Source organism: Erinaceus europaeus, chromosome X, assembly GCF_950295315.1.
Source record: "Erinaceus europaeus chromosome X, mEriEur2.1, whole genome shotgun sequence".
NCBI lineage: Eukaryota > Metazoa > Chordata > Mammalia > Eulipotyphla > Erinaceidae > Erinaceus > Erinaceus europaeus.
In genome coordinates, this window is record NC_080185.1 from 52,142,024 (window position 1) to 52,161,260 (window position 19,237).

The 19,237-nt window shown below is 38.2% G+C and overlaps 1 protein-coding gene across 2 annotated transcripts in view; it reads left to right on the forward strand.

The window, feature by feature from the left end:
* The window catches only part of CHRDL1 (chordin like 1), a 227,833-nt gene that overhangs the window by 177,696 nt on the left and 30,900 nt on the right, over nucleotides 1-19,237 (forward strand). For both annotated transcript variants that reach the window (XM_007531268.3, XM_060183096.1), the window contains one exon: nucleotides 15,989-16,056. In XM_007531268.3, coding sequence (XP_007531330.1) covers nucleotides 15,989-16,056 — 68 coding nt within the window. The remainder of the gene's footprint in view (nucleotides 1-15,988; nucleotides 16,057-19,237) is intronic.

The following is a 19,237-nucleotide window of genomic DNA, read 5'->3' on the forward strand; positions in this document are numbered from 1 at the left end:
TAAGCATTTAAGGTTTCAAATTGGTAACATTATTGAATTTCAGCAGTGGGCTCAAATTGTTAATACATTTCTTTTTTTATTGTTGTTGTAGTTATTGTTGTTGTTATTTAGTTGTTGTTAGATAGGTATATATGATTTAGGCCCATGCTGCCATAAAATTCTCTCTCTCTCTCTCTCTCTCTCTCTCTCTCTCTCTCTCTCCCTCTCCCTCTCCCTCTCCCTCTCCCTCTCCCTCTCCCTCTCCCTCTCCCTCTCCCTCTCCCCCTCCCCCTCTCCCTCTCCCTCTCCCCCTCCCCCTCTCCCTCCCCCTCTCCCCCTCCCCCTCCCCCTCCCCCTCTCCCTCTCCCTCTCACTCTCCCTCCCCCTCCCTCTCCCTTCCACTCACTCTCCCCCTTTCCCTTTCCCTCTCTCTCTCCCTCTCCTTCTCTTTATCTCTCCATATATATATTCATGTATAAGTCAACAGGTATCTTTAATTTAGCTTTAAAGGTCTTCTGGAAAACAATCTTAATTATCCTAAACCCTTCTACTCATCCTCATTTCTCTGATACAAGCACATCTAAGTTCTTTAGTAAATTTGCGGCTCTATTATGATTTCCATATAATTTCTATAATATACTGCGTTGCTTTTCACCTCCATTCCTGTTGTGTTCTTAACTCTTTTTATAATTTCTTTTTTATTATCTCTATTTATTGGATAGAAACAGCCAGAAATCAAGAGGGTAGGAGAATATAGAGAGGAATAGAGACAGAGATACACCTGAAACCATGATTCACCACTTGCAAAGCTTTTCCCCTTCAGGTGGGGACCAGGAGCTCAAACCCAGGTACTTGCACATTTTAACATGTATGCTCAGCCAGGTGTGCCACCACCTGGACACCTTATTTAACTCTTACTGTCACAACCTTGGACTAATTTTCCCTCCTTAATTCTACCAGTTAGAAAACTACCCATCAGGGTTCAGGTGATGGCACAGCAGGTTAAGGGCATATGGCTCAAAGCATAAGGACCGGCTTGAGGATACCTGTTCAAGCCCCAGGCTCCCCACCTGCCAGGCAGTTGATTCACAGGCAGTGAAGCAGGTCTGCAGGTGTCTATCTTTCTCTCCCACTCTCTGTCTTCCCCTCCTATCTCCATTTATTTCTGTCCTATTCAACAACTATGGCATAAATAACAACAACAATAATAACTAAAACAATAAGGGCAACAAAAGGGGGGAAAGCAAATATAAAAGAAAGAAAGAAACCTATCCATCTTACATGAGCCTAGATGAAATTGCACCTCATCTAAATAGTTTTGTCTGACCACCTATCCCATCAGTCTCTTTTTTACTACTTTCTGGACATAGTATTACTCACAGTGTCCAGTTTTTTTTAATGTACTATTTTATTGTTGATCTTTCCTTCATTCTTCTAACTTTGTAAAGGTAACTGAAATTAGAAACAACAGTTTAATGGAAACTTGCCAGTGCTCAACTTTACCCACGATTCTTAATACATAGCTTTAAAAAAAAAGAAAAAAAGCAAAGTTACAGCTCAGGTGTTTGACACCTTGACTGAAACCCAAATATTTTAGGAGACGTGAAGTGTGAGATGTTTCATTTCTTAATAACATAAAATTTATCAACATTTAAAATTTTTTAACTGTAGAAAATAGCAGTTCCAGATATAGACAGACCCTTACTTGTCAGTAGAGAGTTGTTTTTGTTTTTGCCCACACATTTTGCAGAAATAGAATTATCATCTGATAGGCATCTGTTGGGAGCACAGCGGGTTAAGCACAGGAGGCGCAAAGCACAAGGACCAATGTAATGATCTCATTGGAGCCCCCAGCTCCCCATCTGCAGGGGAGTCACTTCACAAGCAGTGAAACAGGTCTGCAAGTGTCTTTCTCTTCTTCTCTGTCTTTCCCTCCTATCTCCATTTCTCTCTGTCCTGTCCAACGATGATGACATCAATAACAACAATAATAACTACAACAATAAAACAACAAGGACAACAAAAGGAATAAATAAATAAATATTTATAACTATCATCTGGACATAATGGTTGAAGTGAAATACAGTTCATAGGAAATTTTTATTTACAAAATGCATATTAACTTAGTTAATTTCAAGTTTGTATGCTCCTACCTAAACTTCAAAATTTTACTGAAACACTGACTATTTCATAGATACAGAAGAGTGTGTCTGTCTGTTTTAGTAATGCTTTTCCAGAAGTGAATCATTCATGTTCATGAATATAGGACCATTTTAGGGATTTTCATCTTTGCCTACTTTTCCTGTCAATCTCAGCTAGAAGCTTACTTCTTTTTTTTTTTTAGGGGATTTTTTTTTTTTTGCTTTATTAGGGAGATTAATGTTTTACTGTAGATAGTAAAATACAGTAGTTGGTACATGTGTAACATTTCCCAATTTTCCTCATAACATTCTAAACCCCCACCTAGGTCCTCCTCTGCCGTCATGTTCCAGGGACTGAATATTCTCCTGTCCCCACACCTCAGAGTCCTTTACGTTAGTACAATATACCAACTCCAGTCCAAGTTCTGCTTTGTGTTTTAAAAATGATTCAGCCCCCATTTAGGTCCTCCTCTGCTATCATGTTCCAGGGCCTGAGCACTACCTCCCACAACCAGACTTTTTTCTTTCTTTCTTTCTTTCTTTTGTTTAATTTTTTTTATTTATACAAAGAAAACATTGACTAAACCATAGGATAAGAGGGGTATAACTTCACACAATTCCCACCACCAGAAATCTATCCAATACCCTCCCCTGAAAGCTTTCCTATTCTTAAACCCTCTGGGAGTATGGACCCAAGGTTATTGTGGGATGCAGAAGATTGAAGGTCTGGCTTCTGTAATTGTTCCCCTCTGAACATGGGCATTGACAGGTCAATCCATACTCCCAGCCTGTCTCTCTATTTCCCTAGTGGGGAAGAGCTCTGGGGAAGCAGAGCTAACATCTGGAACCTGATGGTTAACAAGAGAGTTGACATACAAAGCCAAACAAATTGTTTAACAATCATGGACCTAAAGGCTGGAATAGTGCAGATGAAGAGTTGGGGGCTCCTCCATTTTGTAGATAGCTAGTAGGCATATTTGAGTTATATTACAAAGGGCCTGTGGCTATACATTTTTGTTTGTTTTGTTTTGTTTTGTTTTGTTTTTTGACTAAGCCTGAGCCTAAAATCTGATAGACAGGTGGATCCTATTTATTGTCTGAGGAGGTGATGTCATGGCTGGCAGAAGGACCAGAAAGCTGTATCAGGGAAGAGAGTAGCTTCCAAATATGGGAAATGTTTATAAATATTGTTGACTGTAAACCCCATCAATTTGATCTGATCTGGGGCCCATATTCAGCTTAGGAGCTTATGTGACCTCTGCATCCCTATAGACCTGAGCTCACATTCTGTGGTCATAAGTAGGACCGTTCCAAGCTGCCCCAATATCAGGACCAATCTTCCTCAGGTGTAGCATATAGTATATTGTCCAGCCTCCATTCGGAGGATGGAACATTCTCTACCATTGTTGATACAAATTGAGGGCAAGGTCCGATGGGGGCCCACAAAGGGGTCTATTGTGTTGTTCCTGATAGGAATGACCAGTAACAGTGGAGAGAGGGATTTATTCTAGTTCAAGGCCCATCATGTCTGTTCGGGAATCTCAGGACTCCCATAATAGGGCCCCAACTGATTGGGTGGCCTGAAAGTTGCTATATAGTCCATCTGGGATGGAGCTAGAAGGAATTATGTTAAGTGAGCTAAGTCAGAACGAAAAAGATAGTATGGAGTGATACCACTAATAAAAAGAAGCTGAGAAAGAACAACAGAAAGGGAAAACTCAAAGCAGGATTTGACTGAATTTGTAGAGACTTACTTCTTTCATGGAAGCTTTCCAAGTTGTTTTTGTTCTCTCTCCATCTCTTGCACTCAGAATTCATCTCTGAAAAGTGTCCCGGTGCTCCCACTCTCTGAGGCCATAATCTTCCCACTTGGCATGTCTTTTATGTCTAGAATGTTTCTTTCTCAATGAAAAATTCTTGAGACATTGGATGGGGCATCATTAATGTTCATTCTGAGCTTAGCAAATTATAGTGCTCATTCCTAATTTGTCATTTGGGGTATCCTATCAGGGTCAATAACAACCCATCCTGTTTGCAGAGTTGAAAGGTTTTTCATGTGTATATGAATTAAGTTCTACAATAAAAATAAGGAATTCCCAGTGAAGCATTTCAGAGCAATTATTTCTTCATGGGTAGTTAGACCCACTCTCCGTTCAGCCTTGTCTTGCTAGCTACTTCAAGGAATGCCATGATTGCCCATACACACACTACTGGTTATGCCATTGCTCTCGCTAGAATAATCTTCATGAGCTTATAAGCCTAAATGTATTGAAATTAATTTGATTTATTGACTGACAGTATTAACAGAGGCAAATGAAACATGAGAAAAGGGAGAAATCTTAGACAAGAGAATCACATTTGAATATACCTATATTACAATTTTGAAAACCCACAAAGTGCAGGTCTCCCTAGCCTAGGAAAAATGTACATTTGTTAGCTATTTGATTTTTTAAAATGCTGGAATGACTCCATCTACTTTTCCACCAACTAGCACAGTTCTCCCACTAGTACAGTATACCAACCACCAAAGTTCTGTATTCCTTCCCTCCTACCTCCCAAAGATAACCACCATAGTTTTGATAAGTATTACAAAATATTTGCTTGCTTCTATTTTGTTTGGATTGTCTTTCTTTCTTTCTTTCTATTTTTTTTTGGCAAGTTCATGTAAATAAGATCTCTAGATTCCACATATGAATGAAACCATCTGGTAGTTGTCTTTCATATCTTTACTTATTTTGCTTAGCATAATCACCTCTAATTGCATCCATCTCATCCCAACGTACACAATATCAACTTTTCTGATTGCATAGTAGTATTCTATAATATATATATATATATATATATATATATATATATATATATATATATCCCATAACTTCTTTATCCAGTCATCTGTTATTAGGTATTTAGGCTTCTTCCATTCTTTGGCTATTGTGAATAGTGCAGCTATAAACATAGGGGTGCAGATGGCCCTTCAAATTAGTGCTTGAGTGTCAACTGGATAAATGCTTAAAAGTGGTATTGCTGGGTCATAAAGTAATTCAATTTTTACTTGTTAAGGACTTGTCATGCAATTTTCCAAAAGGGCTGTAGCAGTTTGCATTCCCACCAGCAGTGAAGCAGCATTGCGTTTTTTCTACAACTTCTCCAATACCTGTCCTTTCCTGGTTTGTTGATGTAAGCAATTCTCTCAGGTGTGAGATGGTATCTCAGTGTAATTTTAATTTACATTTTGTTAATAATATGTGAAATATGTGTCTGTGGGCCATGTGAATCTCTTTAGAAAACTATCTGTTTACTTCTTTGATCCATTTTTACTGGGTTATTTTTACTTCTTTTGTATATCTATAAGAGTCTTCTTCAAGTTGGCCTTTGTTCAACAAAATTGGACGGTGTTGCTCTATTTTGCTTTCTCCTTTCAAGTGTCTGGTTTTCTCTATTGTTGTGTTCCTTGTTCTATTCTAATATGAATTATCACATTAAAACTTGGGATTCCTTTGTCTCTTCTTTTCATGTTGGAACTCTCTCAGAAATTCTTGCAGGGGAGGGTTGGTAGTGGCAAATTCTGTCATTTTTCTAAATGTTTAGATCTTTTTATTAGTGATTTAATAATGATTTACAAGATGGTAGAATAAGAGGAGTGCAGTTTCATATAATTCCCACTACCAAAGTTCTGTATCATATCCCCTCCATTAGAAGTTTCTCAATAATCCTCTGGGAGTATGGACCAAAATTATTATTTTTTTTTAGTTTTTTAAAAAATTTATTTATAAAATTGAAATATTGACAAGACCATAGGATAAGAGGTGTACAGATTCCACATAATTACCACCTATCCCATCTTCTCCCTTGAAAGCTTTCCTATTCTTTATGCCTCTGGGAGCATGGACCCAGGATCATTATGGGGTGCAGAAGGTGGATGGTCTGGCTTCTGTAATTGCTTCTCCACTGAACATGTCAACATGGGTGTTGACAGGTCCATCCATACTCCCACCCTGTCTCTCTCTTTTCCTAGTGGGGCAGGGTTCTGGAGAGTTTGAGTTCCAGGACACATTGATGAGGTTGTCTGCCCAGGGAAGTCAGGTTGGCATTATGGTAGCATCTGAAACTTGTTAGCTGAAAAAGCATTAAGATATAAAGCAGAACAAATTGTTAAATAATCAGTAACCTAAAGGCATGAATATAGCAGGTGAGATTTGCGGTCTCTGTTCTGGAAACAGTTAGATCTATTTTAGGTATATTCTAAGGGGCTCATGACTTTACTAATTTTTGCCTGAGCCCAGCAGTTTACATTCAGGTGGACCAAAGGTACTGTCGAGTGTCACTTGCTGTGGTGGGACTCAGAAAAAAGGAGGTTTGGAGCAGAAAGGGGAACACAATCCTTTATTTGCACTTGTACCTCAGAGTTGGGTGAGAGAGAAGCAGCTTGGGCCACGTGGAGGTAGCAAAAATGGCTGCCTCGTGCAGCAACCTTCCCTGCGTCTAATTACAGAAGTGAAAGGCGGGCAAGAGTGTGAGGTGTGGAAGAAGAAGGGCTTTTATGCGAATAGCTCTCGCGAGAATGGGAAGGAGGAGGAGTAACCATAGCACTCCAGGGTAGGATAATAACTCTTGGTGAGAATGGGAAGAGGGAGAAGTAACCAAAGCACTCCAACTATAGCAGGGAATCAACAGTGCCCTGAGGGCACAACATGGCACATGTGACTGCATCTGCGCAATTTCCCAGCAGTCAAGGAGATGGTGTCAAGAGTTGGGAAAAGGACTAGAAAGCTGGATCAGGGAAGAGAGTAGCTCCCAAATATGGGAAAAAAAAAAAAATATATATATATATATATATATATTGTTAACTGTAAACCGCATCGATTTGATCTGAGGCCCATATTTGTTGCAGGAGCCTATGTAACCTCTGCATCCCTTTCAGTCTCACCTTGTATTCTGTGGTCATGGCTAGGAACATTCTAAGCTGCACTCATTTCAGGACCCATCTTCCTCGAGTGGTAAAGTATGTTGGCCTAACCTCCCTTTGGAAAATGGGGCTTTCCCTACCATTGTTGATCTTTATAGGGAGTATGGTCCTATAGGGGCCCATAGAGGGGTACACTATGTTCTTCCTGATGGTGATGACCAGTGACGGTGGAGACAGGGATCTGTTAGAAGTCTAGGCCCATCATGTCTGTGAGGGATCCCAGGAGACCCTGACTAGGGCCTGGGAGAGGGTTTGCTAGTTTCTAGGATAGGTCCCTTACTAGTTATTTTTTTATTATTTTTTAATTTTTATTTATAAAAAGGAAACACTGACAAAAACCATAGGATAAGAGGGGTACAACTCCACACAATTCCCACCACCAGAACTCTGTATCCCCTCCCTTCCCCTGATAGTTTTCCTATTCTTTATCCCTCTAGGAGTATTAACCCAGGGTCATTATGGGGTGCAGAAGGTGGAAGGTCTTGCTTCTGTAATTGCTTCTCCGCTGAACATGGAAGTTGACAGGTCAATCCATACTCCCAGCCTCTCCCTCTTGTTCCCTAGTGGGGTTGAGTTTTGGGGAAGCAGGGCTCCAAGACACATTGTTGGGGACCAAAATTCTTTATAAGGTGCAGAAAGTGGAAGGTCTAGCTTCCATAACTGCTTCCCCAATGAGCATGTATGTTGGCAGGTTGATCATACCCCAGCCTGTTTCTATCTTTTCCTAGTGAGATAGGACTCTGGGGAGGCTAGGTTCTAGGACATATTGGTGAGGTCACCTGCCAGGTCAATCCATACTCTCAGCCTGTCTCTCTCTTTCCCCAGTGAAGTAGATATCTGAGGAGGTGGGGCTCCAGGACACGTTGATGGGGTCGTCTGCCCAGTGAAGTCATGTTGGCATAGTGAAAACATCTGGAACCTGGTGACTGAAAAAGTATTAAGATATAAATTAGAACAAATTGTTGACTAGTCATGAACCTAAAGACAAGAATATTGCAGATGAAGTTTTGGGGTCTCCATTCTAGAAAAAGCTAGTAGGTCTATTTTAGGTATATTTTGAGAGGCCCGTGATCCAACTAGTTTTTGCCTGAGCCTGGTATCTAATATGCAGGTGACCTAAGATACAGTCTGGGGAGATGGTGTTACATTTGGAAGAAGAACTAGAAAGCTGGACCATGGATGTGGTAGCTTAGTACTCTACTTTATTTGGATACTTTGATTTTCACCAGTTCTGAAGACATAAGATGAGGGAATCTCTGCAACAATTTTAAGATATCTATGAGATCCTGGCTTTAAAATGGAATGGAAGGGAAGAGGAGATAGCATAATGGCTGTACAAGAACTAACCTGAGTCCCCAATTCAGTCCCCTGCACTACCATAGACCAGAGTAATCAGTGCTCTAAAAAAAAAAATGAAATAGTTCATTTTCTATATACTGCTAGAAAAATATCTCCTTTTTGTTGAGTGTCTTTTATTTGTTTGATACAAACATTTCCCTTTGCAAACTATACAACACCCTTGTGGAAATTCTTCAGACTGGAATTTTTCCATGTATATTCAATTCTAGAAGGAAAAGAAATGGAAAAGATGGAAAGAATGAGGGCAGAAGAGTAAGAATTAGCATTCACTGTACGCCAAGTACTGTTCTAAATTCTTATCATATACTAATTAATTTAATCCTCACAATCTTATGAGGTAGGAATTATCTTAACTGTAACAGTAAGGAAACAGGCACAGGGAGGTTTGTTCACATACCTGAAGACACATAAGTGAGAAGAGTCAGAGTCAGGATTTGGATCCACTATATTGTACTGCACCTTAACTTAGGGGTATAAAGCAAGTTTGGGAACTCTATCAACTCTGAGGCTGCTTAAAGGAATAGACCATGTTACAACTCAGTTCGCAGGGGCCATATTTGGTAACACTCTCAAGGGATTCACTGGAAAACAAAGACACTATTCCTAACCATAAACTTAGGTCTACTTAACCACATGTCCTTGGAAAGAGCATAGTGGGGGTCATGACAACATCTGGTTAATATTTCCTTGCCTCCAAATCCCCCAATTTTGTTTCTGCAAACACAAGTTCTCTCAGTACACTTTTTTTAAAGAATGTACATATCCCTGACTTCACTATAATTACTTCTGTATTCCTCTTCATATTTGACTTGGTACACTTAGCAAAAAAAATTCCCCATGTCTGTGTCTATTCTGTTAGATATGGTGCTAAAATATTTAAGATTATGTATAAACAACCCAAATGATAAAATCCTTTATTTGATAATAAAGTACAGTACTTTCTTTTTTAAAAAATTACTGTCCACTTTACAAGGAATTGGAAAAGTTATTGCAGAATTAAATGTCATTATTGGAAGCTCAAATGTCTACCAATGGAAATCCTTATATAGCTGTATTCTTTTTCAATTTTTATTGAAGAAATATTGGTGTATAACATTATAAAATTGCAGGTGTTTATCATTATGCTTTGACATCTGTGAATGTCATGACCTAATTTCCCTACCCAGGTTCTTAAAAGCTTCCCTCAAATTTCAGCACACTTACTCCCTCTGGATGGAGTTCAGTATTTGGCATAGACCCTCAGAGGCAACTGCTTTCACTTCCTCTATCATCTACAGCTTGAGTCCTGAGTATTGATGATAAAGTGGCCCACCTAGGAACCTAGAAATATGGAGAGTTCCTGTTCAGTTTCTTCCTCTTTACCCTCTCCAGCTTCCCCTCAAATGCCTTTAACCTGCTTAGGGCAGAGAATTTGCTGATTTTGATGGGTTTTTCTGCAGATTCAGAGATAACTTTCCCTTGTCACAGAGATCACCTCATCCTGTCTCAGGGATTCATTTAATATATATTTATTTTATTATTAGAGTGACCATGCAATTTATCATCCAAACTAAGGCACTTTTAAAAATGAAAGGGGCAATCATAACAATTATGCCTGCCAGATATAGAGGCATAAATATGGGTTGTCACAGATAAATTGGGACCTATGGGCACCTTATTTGTGATGACTTGTGTGGTTTGAAAGTGGCCACATTTTGGCATTTTTCTGCTGTCTGATGCTTATCTCAGTCTCACTATATACTTAGTCTTTTTGTGAGCGCAGAGTTTACTTCTGTGACATGCTCAAGCCAACCAGAGATTAATGGAAATAAGGGGAGTTATAAACAGTCTGAATTTTAGCCTACTCTTTGACCATTTTTCAAATACTTGTTCTCCGTTTCTCCCATTACCAGAAAAACCAAGCCCAACTCCATAGGGTACCACTCAGGGTATAATTGAGGTTTGAATAAACAGCACATGTGGTTTTTAAGGTTAAATGAATATTGTTTGACATACAGTATGCTAGAGTTGTTTTTCATTTTGGTTTTAAAAATTGGTTAAAATTACATCTTGTTGCTTCTCGGAATTTACTAAAGTCCATCTGTCTCCATTAGAATAACTGTTTTGTTTTCTGAAGAAGTTTTGGATGAAAAAGAGGCTCCCTCTCACTTGACAATCTGACCAAAGAATGAGGGCAATAAAATAATAGATCTTTATGTGTCAAAACCTACATTTCTGTGTGTACTTTGTCTCTTAGATATATCTAAGTTATAATAGCTAAGGTGTAGTGTCTAAGATTATAAATAGAAAACCTTTTTTCTGCTATCCAGACAAACCTCTCCCTGGGTTAGAGAACCAGTTATAAGGGCCTAGTGGTGGTGAACCTGGTTGAGAGCACACATTATTATATTCAAGGGCCTGGGTTCAAGCCTTTACCTACAGGGGGAGAGCTTCACAAATGGTGAAGCATTGTTGCAGGTGGCTCTTCCCTTTCCCTCAATTTCTCTGTCTCCAAAAAATGAAAATAAATAATATATTTTTAAAAGATAAACACTTATAGACTTACAAAATATAAGCACCTAAAAAGGTAATTTATATTTAATTGATATTCAAAATAAGTACAGTAACTGAGCTTATTGAATTTACTTACAAACACTGAAGCTTAGAGAATATCAATTTGATGACTTCGGACATATAAAAGACAACATATATATTAGTGTAATCTACTAAGATGTATACTCAGAAGCAATGGCATTAGTAGTTATTAATGAAATAAAACAATTCATATTTATGTGTTTATGGCTGTCTGTAAATGTTCAGACATTTAAACATAGATCAAGACACACAGGATATTAATAATCTGTTTCCCAGCTTGCCATCAAATTGCCTTAATCACTTTGTCATCTTACCCCTGCTCATTTAGCAAGGACTTTATGCTCCTGTATTGATCCAAGATTGATACTGGACTATTTCTAAGGACACCCTTTGAAAGTCCTTCTAAGACTCTAAGATTTAGATGGAATAAATCAAACTTCTCAAAGATCATACTAAGTAAACATTTCATATCAATATCTATCATTAAATTGTTACATATGGGGGACAGACAGTGACACACTTGGTCAAACACTCACATTACAGTGCATAAGGACCATGATCCACAACTGAGGGGTGAAATCTTCATAACTGGTGAAGCAGGGCTGCAGGTGTCTTTCTGTCTCTTTTCTTCTCTACTTCCTCCTCCCCTCTCATCTCTCTCTGTCTATATCCAATAATAAATAAAAATATTTTAGAAAGATTTTAAAAATTGTTAAATCTGTATTGTAAAATGACATTTTGATGAAGAAAGGGGTACTCTATCACAATTTCTTGGTAATTCATTCTTTTCTATCTACTCTAAGTAGATAGAAAAGAACAAATTACATATCTATATATGTTGTATATAGATATGTACATATCTATATAGGTTGTCAGAAAAGCTGTGACATATGTTTTTTCTATTTTCTATGCAAAGTGTGTGTGTGTGTGTGTGTGTGTGTGTGTGTGTGTGTGTGTAATGAAAAAAAGGAGGAAGGGTGGTAGTGCACCTGGTAGAATATACGCATTACAGTGCACAAGATTCCAGCTTCATGAGTGGTAAAGCAGATGCCCTCACTTTTTCTCTATTTCCCCCACCCCTCTCAATTTATCTCTTCCTTAAACTAAAAATAAGTGAGTGTGTGTGTGTGTGTGTGTGTGTGTGTGTGTGTGTGTGTGTGTGTGTGTGTGTAAAGAGGGAGAGAGAGATATTCCATTTGCTGGTTCCAGCTTCTGATCTTCCTTTTTTCTCTTCTTTTCTCATTTGTCTCAGGACATGACTTTGACTTACCACTGACAGTTATGGTAGAACAAGTACAACTAAGTTTATTCTTAGTTACTGTCAAGTGCCTTTCTTCCACTTTCCAGAATTGCAACCCTGGTGTCATTTTATGGTGCCTTTCCTTTTTCCCTCCTCCTCTATGGCCAAATCTCCCACCAGGGTCTAATTACCTTGTTTTTATCTGCATTAATTTAAATGCATTTTCTCCATTACTTTATAAGCCTTATTGTTTAACACATAGTACAATAGGAGGGTCCTGCTTAGACTCCCAGATTCCAGGTTCTCCCCAAGTAGTCAACAATCTGTTGTCAGAATTAACTTCCCAAAATGTCAGTTTTACATCAGGATCTTCTGCATAAAAGTTATCAAAAGGATTAAATGGGGGAAGCATAGAGATAGCACATCCAACTTACAAGCCTGAGGCCTCAAAGATCTCTGGTTCAATCCCTAGCACCACCAAAAGCCAAAATTGAGCAATATTTTAACTCTCATGAGAATAAATATCTCTTCAAAGGGTGTTAATACATATTTTATCATTTTTACTGGGGATCAATGATTTACACTGTAGTTGTTGACACGTAAGTGCACTTCTCATCTCCCTCTGAAAGTTTTCTGCAGGACACGTTCACCCAAAACTTAGACACTTTTCCATCATTGTGCAACAGGACCCCAAGATTATCTTCAACTCCTCCCTAGTTCATCCTTCCCAGAACCCTTTGCTTAGGTGCAATACACCACACCCAGTTCAAGTTTCACTTGGTGTTTTTCCTCTCTATCTTTACTCCTTAAATTCCACCTATAAGTGAGATCATTCAGCATTTGTCCTTCTCTTTCTGGCTTATCTCACTTAACATGACACCTTCAAGTTCTAGGATGAGTCAAATAAGACAACTGCATAGCTTTTAACATTTTTAACAGATGATTAGTATCCCCCACTCTCTCTCTCCATATATATATAAATGGATATATGGTCTGGCTTCTATAATTGCTTCCCCAGTAGATCCATATCCCCAGCCAGCCTCTCTCTTTCCCTAGAGAGGTGGGTTCTGGGGAATCGGAGCTCCAGTACACATTGATGGGGTTGTCTGTCCAGGGAAGTCTGGTTGGCATCATGCTAGCATCTGCAATCTGGTGGCTGAAAAGAGAGTTAACACATAAAACCAAACAAGTTGTTGACTAATCATGAACCAAAGAGGAGAAGAGAAAGATAGACACCTGCAGACTTGCTTCACCACCTGTGAAACAACTTCCCTGCAGGTGGGGAGCCGGGGGCTCAAACCGGGATCCTCCTGCTTGTCCTTGCACTTTGTGCCATGTGCTCTTAACCTGCTGTTCTACCGCCCAACTCCTTCTGGGATTTCAGTTCTTTTCCACTCACCTGTATATCTGTTTTTGGTTCCAATACCAGGTAATTTGGCTTATAGTAGCCCTGTAGTATAATTTGAGGTCAGGAAGTGTGATGCTTTTAGTCTAGTTCTTTTTCTTCAAGATTTTTCTGGCAATACTAGATATTTTATGTTCTCAGATAAATTTTGTACCATTTTTCCTATTAAATAATTTTGGTGGTTAAAGAGAAAGATCAATACCAAATGATCTCACTCATAGGTAGAACTTAAGAATAAATAACAGTAAGAGACTACATAAGGTGAAACTTTAACTCGATGTGGCATATTGCACCAAAGCAAAGGACTCCAGGGAAGTGGATAAAGGTACAGAATGAAGAGACACTGGAATCCCATTTTTTCTCCTAGACACCAATCAAGAGGAAATGAGAAGTTGTGCCTATGAGTTAAAGTCTATATTATAAACCACTAACCCTTCCCCCAAATAATAATGAATAGAAAAGGAATTTAGTGGTACATTGATAGGGATGTCACAAAATATGTATAGGACTCTGGGTAGAATGCTCATTTTGATAAGGCTATTTTTTCTAATTCATGAGCATGGAATATTTTCTATTTCTTTGTATCTATTTCATTGAGAAGTGACCCATAATTTTCAGTATACAAGTCCTTCAATGCATTTAAGAGCCAGAGAAACTAAGGTTTGGGGTTCCAGCTCTTATTAATACTTGTCACCTTCTCTGAACCTTGGTTGCTTGTCTGTTAAATAGAGCAGTTGGGCACAGATATGTTTGAAGTTATGTACATTTCTAATTCTATAATTTAATAAATCCTTTATACAACTGGTGCTATGTTGAAATGTTTGAGAAAGTGCACAAAAACATAAATGGTTTTCATTGACATAAGATATCTAATGTCTTTGAGAGGTGATATGCTAATTTCAGAAGATTAACAAAAATATAAGCATAAAGAAACAATTGGAGCCATATGTTTAATGAGGAAAGAGGAGTCCAAAGAGTTTCCATTGTAGTAGCTGAGATAATTGAGTTTAATAACACTGAGGTAGGGTCTAATTGTAGAGAATCTTAGATGGGAACCCACTGAGAGTTTTGATCAGGGAATTTTGAGATTATACAAACAAAATGGTGTTTAAAGATTGACATAACAATAAGAATTATATTTTCAAAATGCAGGTTTTCTCATTACATGTTCTTTGAATTATGAAAAGTTAAAAATTGTATTTTATTATATGCCACAGAGTAATTGTAACTGTGCTGTCAACACAATTTTGATGTATTTTGTACAACATTAAAAGGCAACCATATTCCATAAGTTTTTACAGCAGGACTACCACATGCTTCAGTGAGCAATGTGTTACTGTTTGACTAAAGTTCTGAAAGCTTTGAGAGATATAGAATTATAAATTCTTAATGCTTGTACTTTTTAGTTTTCTTTGCTATCCCTTGAATATAATGGTTGAATTGATATTGGGCTTACCACCCAATATTAGATATATATATATATGTATATATATATATATATTAGATAATATATAGTAGATGATATATGGATGAATTATAGTAGTATTTGATTCACTCACATTTTACTTTGTCAGTGTGTTGTAAACATTTTTAACATGGTACACCTCCTATATTCTTACTTGGTTATAGATAACAATATAATATTCATGGAATTACCTCATTTTCTTCTTAAATCAACTGAACAGCATCCATATCTTTTGAATATTTTTTCCCAAAGTTAAAATTAGACTTGTGCTTCTAAAAGCAATTCTTCGGGAAGAGAGGAATTTTATGAGGGTGCTGTCCAAAGAGTAGAACATATATACCTATAGAATGGTATATCAAGCAAGAATAATGCAGACCATCTTACACATGTAAAAACTACAACCACAGAAATTTTACTTTAACTTTCAAGATCAAGTGATAACTTCTAAGAGACATAGTGGTTAACAAAATGTGACAGACCAATCTTCGAAGTTCTAATTTTGCAGGTAGTTTAAACATAAGTTAGATATGACCTGCAAAATACCTAACTTTTGCTGGAATAAAACAGCAGAAGCAGCAATTATGACACTATTGAAGTTAAAAGTGATTATTTTCCTTCAAAATCTGGAAGACATTGCTGTATGGGCTATTTTAGAAAGTGGCTGTTTTATTCAGAGTTGTTTTGAAAAAAATGAGGCACACCCAGAGAGAAATCTTTCAGTGTTGTCTTTTGAAGAACTGCCACAACAACTAAAACTTCTGGCAAACTTTGGGATCATAGAATAAAAAATGTTTCTGGGACACAAGGTAATATTTTCCTTCTGTGTATGTATTATTCTCTCTTTCTTTTTAATAAACAGGGGATGGAGAATTGTCATGGGAGCATTCTGATGGTGATATCTTCAGGCAACCTGCCAACAGAGAAGCAGTAAGTGTGAATAGCTCAAATAATTCAACACTTTACCACATCAGGCCAAGCTGTCCTCTTACAATGGCTACTATCCCAGCAAATTCATAAAAAAGGAGCCATTTCTAACACAATTTTCCCTTTCCTCAGAAATATGAATGGCATATCACCAACCTCTAGTCATTGAAATACGTAGGATAATTAGCAACTTGGGCCAAGGCATCAGTACAAAGAAATATAAACCCCAGCTTAGGAATCCTTCCTTTAGATCACAAGTTGCTAGCCTTTTGGAATAACTTGGCCAAATATGTCTTCTGTAAGAAAGGCATGTCAGTACCTTGATCCTTAGTAGTGAAAAATACCTGCAGGACTATAATGTAGGCCAGCCAATCCTTTTGTCAAAACTGAATATAAGATATATATCCTACCCTAATGGTTAGGCTCTCAGCTACACAGCTGGAATAAAAAGGAAATGTAGCAAGCTGGATTCTTTTTCTACATGCTACAACATCCTCTCAGTAATTCACTGGCTAAAACTCAGAATCAGTATGTAGACTTCTCTGTACATACAAAAATAACTTCTCTTGTCCTTTTTATGGTTTACAGTAAGTAAAAAACATTAACTTTTTAAAGACTATGTCAGGGCCAGGTACTGGCACACCCAATACAGTACACATATTACGATGCACAAGGACCTTAGTTCAAGACCCCGGTTCTCACCTGGTATCCCCAGTCCCCACAAGCATGGAGTAGCTTCTCTTTCTCTCACACTATCTCCTCTTTCCATCTCAATTTCTTTCTGTCTCAAAAATAAAGTCATTTTTAGAATTAAAAAAAAAGTCTTCTGTGTCCAAGTAGAGCAATACCTAATTTCATAAAATCTGAACAGGTGATATTCCAGCTCAAAGAATCTAGCATATTAAAAGATGGATTGAAGTGTGTAAGATATACAAATATACCCATTAGACAAAAATGGGTATTCATTGCACTCTTGTACAAGTGCCTTTCAGTGCAGCGTTATTCTCATAAGATCACAAAAAATGGTAACAACCTAAATGTCTATTAATAGTGGCTTGGTAAAACACACCCAATCCATGGCACAATGTGCAGCTGTTACTAAAAATACAGTTAAAAAATAAAGACAAAGTAAAGTGGTGATATCTGCAAGGTAAACAAAGCAAGGTGCCTGATACACTGTGTACTATCATAGCATTATGTAAAAATTGACTGGACATGAATGTAAATGAATACGAAAAGATATGTAAGGTCACATACCAATATGTTAAATGTAGTCATCTTTTAAAATATATTTTATTTCATTTATTTTAATTTAATGTGTGTGAGAGAGAGACAGAGAGAGACAGAGACAGAGAGAGAGACAGAGAGAGAGAGGAGCACTGCTCATCTCTGGCTTATAGTGGTGCTGGGGATTAAATTTAGAACCTCAAAGCCTGAGGCATGACATTGCTTTTGTGTAACCATTATGCTATCTTCCCAGCCTAAATATAGTCATCTTAACAGAGTGGAAGTGGGAAAGAGGAAAGACATTGCCATATATATATTTCATTGCATTCAATGACCATGACTGACTTTTATAATAAATAACATTTAAATGCTTTTCTAGCATCTTAGGGATTCGTTCTCAACCAGCACTGAATATAAGGCAATAGAATAAAGAATTATGGGGTAGACTAGAGGGCAGTGTAGATCTGAGAAAGGTACTGATAATAGACATAATCAAATGACCATACAAACATTACAGTATTGCTTAAATTATTCTCCCAGGTCTTTACACATGGTTCTTCTGAGTTGCAGGCCCCTGGCTTGTCAACAGTAAGAGGAAATTATTTCCATTTGCTTTATTCTCTAGTCATATAATTTTCTTTTTTTAAATTTTTTATTTAAGAAAGGATTAATGAACAAAAACATAAGGTAGGAGGGGTACAACTCCACACAATTCTCACCACCCAATCCCCATAATCCACCCCCTCCCATGATAGCTTTCCCATTCTCTAGCCCTCTGGGAGCATGGACCCAGGGTCGTTGAGGGTTGCAGAAGGTAGAAGGTCTGGCTTCTGTAATTGCTTCCCCACTGAACATGGGCGTTGACTGGTCGGTCCATACTGCCAGTCTGCCTCTCTCTTTCCCTAGTAAGGTGTGTCTCTGGGAAGCTGAGCTCCAGGACACATTGGTGGGGTCTTCAATCCAGGGAAGCCTAGCCAGCATCATGGTGGCATCTGGAACCTGGTGATTGAAAAGAGAGTTAACATATGAAGCCAAACAATTTGTTGAGCAATCATGGATCCCAAGCTTGGAATAGTGGAGAGGAAGTGTTAGGGAGGTACGCACTGCAAACTCTAGTGTACTACTGCTTTCAGGTATATATTTTGCAGTAGTTTATGGATACATGTGCACATAAGCTCTCTCAGAAACTGGTGTATATCTAGGTTATGGGACTTTGTTAGAAAGTGAACCACCTGAGATGAAATTAGAGTGTACTATAAAAGGAAAGATCTCACCTGAGTAATGAAGCTGAAGGGTTGTCATTCCACACGTGAAGTCTCTGGATACAGTCTGAGGTGAAGCATGTTGAGGTGGCAATCGTTGCGTTGGTTAGGTTGTGATCGGCGGATGCAATATTATTTGGTTTGGATTGGGAGATGCATACGGGAAAGTGGGCCCTATCCAAGGGTTCCAGGACTGGGGGAAGTAGGGTATCTATAGTGGAGATGTGAGGTTCCTGCTGTCTTAGGGTTCAAAAAGACAATTGATAGTTAATATTATCAGCACATTATTTGGTAATTAGGTTAACTTTGAAAAGTCCCTTTGTTATGGTTTGCTGTACAGTATCCAGTATCTTGTATATAGCTGTGTTATTGGATGCTTCTAATCTACTTGGTCTAGGCTTTTGAGAGAGTCCGCATATCAAATAGACAGCCTATATATAAAAAAGATTCAGTTTGTCTTTTGAGAAACTTTGAGACATACAATTGATTTCCCCCCTCTCATATTAATTAACTACTGATTTATATGTCTACATTTTGCTAGGAGTGTACATAAACACCATTCCCACCACCAAAGGACTGTGACCCATCCCTCCCGCCCACTCCTACCCCCCACTGGCCCAGGAAGCTGCATGTCTAACCCTCACCACTGGGTTTTTACTTTGGTGCCCTACTTACAATTTGATCAGGTCCTGCTT